Source organism: Pagrus major, chromosome 10, assembly GCF_040436345.1.
Source record: "Pagrus major chromosome 10, Pma_NU_1.0".
Classification (NCBI taxonomy): domain Eukaryota; kingdom Metazoa; phylum Chordata; class Actinopteri; order Spariformes; family Sparidae; genus Pagrus; species Pagrus major.
The window spans coordinates 24314810-24321534 of NC_133224.1; the positions used below are offsets into that span (position 1 = coordinate 24314810).

The following is a 6725-nucleotide window of genomic DNA, read 5'->3' on the forward strand; positions in this document are numbered from 1 at the left end:
AAACTCAACGCAAGTATTTCTTGAGCTGCAAATGCTGTACATCTGCACTCAGTTAGCACAATGGTACATTGTTTTGATTCAGAACAAACTTTTTCTATATTTATCTGTTTTCTCTTGCCTCACCGTTGACCTTCTTGCCCTCTCTTGCACAGCGCGGGTGTTGGTAGAACTGGAGTTTTCATCACCCTCAGCATTGTCTTGGAACGAATGAGATATGAGGGCGTAGTAGACATCTTTCAGACAGTGAAAATGTTACGGACACAGAGACCAGCTATGGTGCAGACAGAGGTGAGGTGTTTTTTTCCCTTTCCTCATTTCCATTTTACTTGGAAAGAAAGCACAACTCACAAACTGGACTGAGACAGTAATGCAGGTACTTTAGGTTTGCCATACACAACATGTGTAATCAGTTAATGTTTTACCATTACCGGTATATTCAAATTGCCACAAGAAGGAATGTTGGAAATTGAGGACATAATTGATTAAGTAACTAACCATCCAGAGTAGCCTTGACTGCCTATTTGGATCTTTTTGAAGCTTTGAAAATGAAATTGTGTTTTAGAAGAAGTGTATAAAAAGTATTTCACTTGGTACCTTTGGAATACAAAAAATGTTTTCATTCAATGTAAAAACGCAGCTAACAAATATCACGGGACTCTAGTTTCTAGGCTATGAAAAAAGTCATGATAGAAGCAAAATATATCACAAAAGGTACAAAAGATTCAGTATTTTAAGATTCCTAAGAGGGAGTGTGAGCTTAAGTTTTCTCTTCTTTGTTTCCAGGATCAATACCAGTTCTGCTACAGAGCTGGCTTGGAGTACCTGGGAAGCTTTGATCACTATGCAACGTAAAAGACCCAGTATTGGAAGAAAAAAGCAGAGGGCCCTTTGGAAAGAAAACCCAGTGAGCCTCTCTTCTGAGCCATAAATTCCTGCTTGAGAAAGTACTCCTTAACTCCTTGCTAACAACTCATTCAGTGTTGGATGTGCGATATGACTTGTCAAAAAATGAAAAAGATGATTCCCGGAGGACCAAGTTATTTCCCAACCCCAATGAAACCTCGCCTTGACACAAAGCGAGGGAATCCTGACTGTTGAAGCATCATACGGAATTACCTTTTCTTTTGCTTCAAGGATTCATTTTGGGGCTCATAAAACTGAATGAAACCAACACAACAAAAAAGTAAATGAACAATAATGACATCGTCAGAAATGCATCAGTGATTATGAACCATTACGAGAGGCATTGGAGGCACACAGAATTGCGGGGGATTAAAAAAGAAAAAAAAAAAAAAAAACTCGATGCACATTGTAAAGAAAAAAAATCTGTTTCACAATCAAGTACACACTGACAACCCATCGAAAAAGAAGACAATGCTTGGTCCACAACAGCAGGACAGACTCAAAGTAATAATGAATAAATACCCCTTTTCCTGTCACAATGTTCATCATCTAAATTCTGGGAGAGGGTACAGTTCAAAATGATCTATGAAATAAATAAAAATTATTGATTTAGTTTTTTAGTACTTTATTATACAGCTGATGTGCTTTTTTTGAACTGTGTGAATTTCCTTTTTTTACACAAATTTATCGCTTGGAAGAAAGTGATAAAAACGTATTTACGTAAATGTTAATTTTTTTTAAGCTGTAGAACTGTTCTAATGTATGTGCTATTTTGCAGAGAATCTCTTTGCTTTTAAATTTTTTTGTTTCTATTGTTTTCCCCTCATTTTGTTGCACTTAGTGCACAGAACAGAATTCACACTACCAAAATCTAAGTTTGTTCAAGAGTTACTTTTTTGTTCTTGATTTTCTATTTTTTTGTTTTGGTCCATGATCACATACATGGTAACTTAATTACTCCCATAAGACAAACTGGGGCTTTGTGGAATCAACAGGGATGAGCAAAGTATGAAGTTGCTGCTACCGATTATCTTAGTTCTTCCATGTTAGAAGGTCGATAAGAGAGAACTTGATGAATTGGATAAGATATATAAATATATGGTACAGATTTTCAAATATATTTGAAAGATATATTATAGTATAAATATAACATTCTAAATATATTGATACAGTACATAATTTATGAGTAAAAAGTATATATGGATTGTCTATGAAAGTTTCCAAATCGAGAGTTGTGTGCTTTGGGGGAAATGAAATGAGATTTTTCACTGGAATGCACATCAGTAGGACAAAATTGTATTCTGATTCAGTGCATCTTTTCTTGTGCAATAAATATGTGTGTTTTTAGATAGGGTTTTATGTGGATATGTCATTCACGTATGACATTGTTGTTGTCCCCCTCCCCCGCAAGTGAGGTGTGGGAGTGGGAATGTCGGATGCCAGTCAAAGCATCACTGGTGCATTTTTCAAGCTCTCATACAGTCTGTAATTAGAGGCAGAGAGGTCACACGGCCGCAATCACCGCTCCACACAATAGGGCAAGGTACAAAGACGTCACTTTCTTGTGGTTCTTTAAAGCATTCAATGGTAATTTTTCATTTTGCATTTAGAGTGCCTTATATTTATGCCTGTTTTTATAATGTTTCATTTAACATATTAATGTATATCCTTTGAGTAACCTAGGCATTTAGTGTAAATGTAATTGTATAGTTTATTTACCTGTAGTATTCATTTGTCACATGAAGAGATTATATATGCAAATAAGAACATTTCAAAGCTCATTATTTTCATTTTCAGTGGCCTTATTGTGGCTGAGTGAATTAGAATAAAACAGTTTATATTTCACTGAACTCCACAGAGAACAGTCAAGAACACACAATAGTTTCAAGACATATATTTGAAAAAAATTTAACCATAGAGCCAGGGATGAGATTGCAGACTTCTGGTCTCAGAACCAAACAGGATGAAGGCCCAACAAAAAGTTAATGAGCTTTTACAGATCTTCACTCACAATGGTAATTTTTAAATGGTCTGTCAAACTAAAATTCAGTCAAACTGAATGCCTAATGCACAGGTCATCACCGAAGGGTTTCTTCTTCATGCCTTAGGTTTGCATTATAGACTTCACACGACAGAGAGCAGATACAGAGACATATAATCTGCATCTAAATATCAATTCTTTTATCCTGACAATCCTAACACGGTGTGTCACGTCCTTTTCTTATGACATTACAGCTAGAGACTGGGGGTTGTGCTCGGTTATGTTTCAGTCTTTATGTTGAGCAGCGTCTTTAACTTCTCCATACCCCCTTTGATGGCTTTGTGGATGTGCATTCCAGGTGCTTTCTTTCCCTTGTTAACTCAAGCAGCTATGTGTTTTATTTTTGTCCACTGCTTACCTGATTATTTTTGTCATAATTTTGAGATATAAAAGTGCTATTATTTAACCTCATGGTGGCTAATGTTACATTATGTTTAAGTCACAGAACACATTTATTTTCTCATCTCAGTTTTTCCTTTTTTGTTATTGATTTTTCATATGCATGGTGAAACGTTGCAGAATGGCCAAAGCTGGCCTGGTAGGAAGATTTGCACTTTCTCTATCTTTGTACTATGCACTGCCCTATTGATTCTAAACCCAATAATATATTACTTGAACCCATCTATAAAAGATCTCCTTAAACGTTCACTTTGTGTGTATGTAAATAACACAAAAAAGGTTATCAACTCTTGAAAAAGACAAAAAAAAAAAAAGTTTGTGGCGAAAAAGAGCATCCATTCTGATGCCATGGTTACTCCAGCAGATGACTTCAGAAAAATCTGTCCCCCAACCATCTGTTCTTGTGGCTTTGCCATTCAAGCTTGGAGTGTCATTAACAGAAATAAACGTTGTGTTCTCTGCTCTCTCTATCTATCTCTCGTCTGGATGCATAGACTGAAAATTAAATAATGAAATTGTAAAAAAATGGCTTGTTAAAAAGATCATACAATTACCTCTGATTAGTTGTAAGCGTAAACTGTTTCTTTTTCTGAATGAAAGGAGTGCTTTTTATTTTCTTACTTAGGTTACATTGGTGGCGAAAGAAGTCTGTATGAAAATCAGTTCTTTGCTGACACAAGTTCCATTTGTTATAAATGAATTCTATTAAAAAATGTCAGTGTTATGCATCGGCGTTTCACTTGTTTCCCTCCACCTCACTTTGACTGGAAAAGACTGATGGAGCTATTTTACCCCCTACTGGTCTGGGTCCAACATATTATCCACAGTTCTCTTATGAAAGGGGAAATTGAGCCTCACCACATTTGAATAGATTTCCATCGCTCTGGTTTTTCTGTCACTGATGTCAGCCCCGATGAATCATCAAGGGGAACCTCTGACAGATGAAGTGCAATGTTTTCGAAGCTGCCTTGTTTTTAACACAGATTTTGTTCACCCTGCCAACGGAGGGGCGTAGTACTGTAACTCAGGATTAAAGCCACAATTGCATTACACCAAATGCCACTGCACTACTTAAACACTGTAGTTTTCTTGTCTTTTTGTTTAATTCTTTTGCCGTTTGTTCCTGATTCTAATCTATTAAATATATTTTTGTTAAGTTAACACACAAAGGACACCAGTCAAACCAGAAAACAAATGGTGGATCTAAACTCATATTTAGAGACATACACTGGTTTAGATACAAATTGGGTGACGATCCATCTTCAGTTGGATTAGATGTGCGTGCACTTTTTAAATTGTATGAATTTAGATATTTATTTACTAAAACTTGTTTAAATCAATATACCTAACTTCACAGGCTCAGTTTCACCTGCATTTTGCACATCAAGTGTACTTTTATTTTGACCCACTAACAGCATGGATCAAATCTTGGGCTCTGAACGCTGCAAAACAACAAAGGTGACCCACACAGCAGTACTGCGCCTGAATGCATCATCTGTAGGTACTGATGGAGGGCTGAAGCAGCTGTGAAAGGTCCTGCTTATATTACTGACAGTGAAGTAACAAAAAGATTAACTGGCACTTCAAAAAGATTTGATGAAATGTTTGTGTGACTGCTAACAATTGTGCCTCTTTCTCAGATACGTGGTTGCTGTCACATGCAGAACAATCAGTTCACATTTAACATAACTGTAGATAATATTTACATATTCATTACAAAAAAACACCTATACATTTGCACAGCACTTTTACTGTGCATTTTTAAGATTTAAACACGAAAAGTCAAGGCAAGGGGAATATAGACAGGATAGACAGACAATTTTAAATATTAATTCTACACTGATGATATATTCATACTTATTCTATTTCAGAGGTTCCTGCTGTCTGGCTGACTCAGTCATGCATGTAGGAAAAATATCATTACGTGTCACTCCACTCTATGACACATTCACAAACATATTCACAATCTGCCTGTATGTTACTGAAACTAACAACAACAACGCATATTTCTGTCAACAGCTCAAACCTACAGTGGAAGAATAAAGTGCCAATAACCTGAAGCAAGAAAACTGCGAGAGTGAAAAAATGATTTCTTTAAAAACAGCATTAAAGTGCTTGACAGCTGGGGAACACTTTGGAAGTCGATAACTGCTCGCCTGGAGAAGTTGTTCAGGATTCAGAAAACTATCCATGCACCCAATTAGAAAATATCACCCCACATGATAACAAATGGCAGATGCTGTTTTGATGTATAACAAGCTTTGCAAAATGTTAGTCCACAACAGTAGATCATAGCAGCGCTGAAATGCCATAAATATCAAGGAGGAGGTTTCTGTCTTGGACAGATAAAATATGGTTGTAGAGATTATGTGTCAAAAACAATGACATACTGCAAGAACTAGAGAGATTTGTTTGCTGGTGTTTTTCTAAATCACACCTCAAGCTAAACATGCAGCCCAAACCAAGTATTACCTCTGCCTTTCAAGGGCCACTTCATCTTGTTCTGCCAATGTTCATAAAGGATATATGCTGTATATACTAAATGTTTGATGATTCTTGCTATGAAACATCAAACTGTATCAAGTAAGCCTGTGACGCTTAGTCCTTTAATCAATTAAGTTGATCGAAAGAAAATCGATTGATTTATCATTTTTCAAGCAAAAATGTCAAACATTGGCTGGTTCAAGCTTCAGAAATGTAAGGATTTTCTACTTTTCTTTGTCATTTATGATAGTAAATGAAGAGTCTTGGACAAAAGAAGCAATTTGAAGACGTCACTTTGGACAATTTTATAGACTAAACGATTAATCGTCAAAATAATTACTCCATAATGAAAGTAATCATTAGTTGCAGACCTGGTGTAAGGACACATCCATTTTATCCACGACTATAAATGTTTAGGATACAACTCCAGACCAAAAGATCGCTAAGATTTCTGACACCTAAATGGAATGGAAGCTGGAACAGACAGACTCCGAATGTTTGAGTATCATATTACCACGCATATAGAATTGCGTATGACATGAAGGAAAATGTTCACAGATTGCTGCATGGCAAGATCAATTATTGCTTCATGTTGTTTCTGACAATTTGATGTAAATTGGCCAAAATGAATTTTCTAAAATTTCTTGAGCAATCATTCCAGAGCAGATGTCTGCTTCACACCAGACAAGAATACAACAAAATAAGGGACTCCTAACTGTCAACAGCTTTTATTTTTCACCGAAGACTGCACTTCAGATGTGTCAAGCAGATGTTATGTCTTCGTCTCTCAGCAGTTTTTGCTGAATTAAGAAACCAACCAGCTAGTCACAATGCGGTGCGCGAGTCATTTCTCATTTATCCCCCCTCCCCTTAAAAACGACAGCTTGACTCACTCCCA

General features: G+C 36.4%; 1 protein-coding gene across 4 annotated transcripts in view; it reads left to right on the forward strand.

Annotated features, from left to right (window-relative positions):
• Positions 1-4067, forward strand: part of LOC141003644 (receptor-type tyrosine-protein phosphatase delta-like) — a 132697-nt gene extending 128630 nt beyond the window's left edge. For all 4 annotated transcript variants that reach the window (XM_073475051.1, XM_073475052.1, XM_073475053.1 and 1 more), the window contains 2 exons: positions 153-288; positions 784-4067. In XM_073475051.1, the coding sequence (XP_073331152.1) occupies positions 153-288; positions 784-852 (205 nt within the window). In that variant the 3' untranslated portion in view covers positions 853-4067. The remainder of the gene's footprint in view (positions 1-152; positions 289-783) is intronic.
• Positions 4068-6725: the final 2658 nt, after the last annotated feature.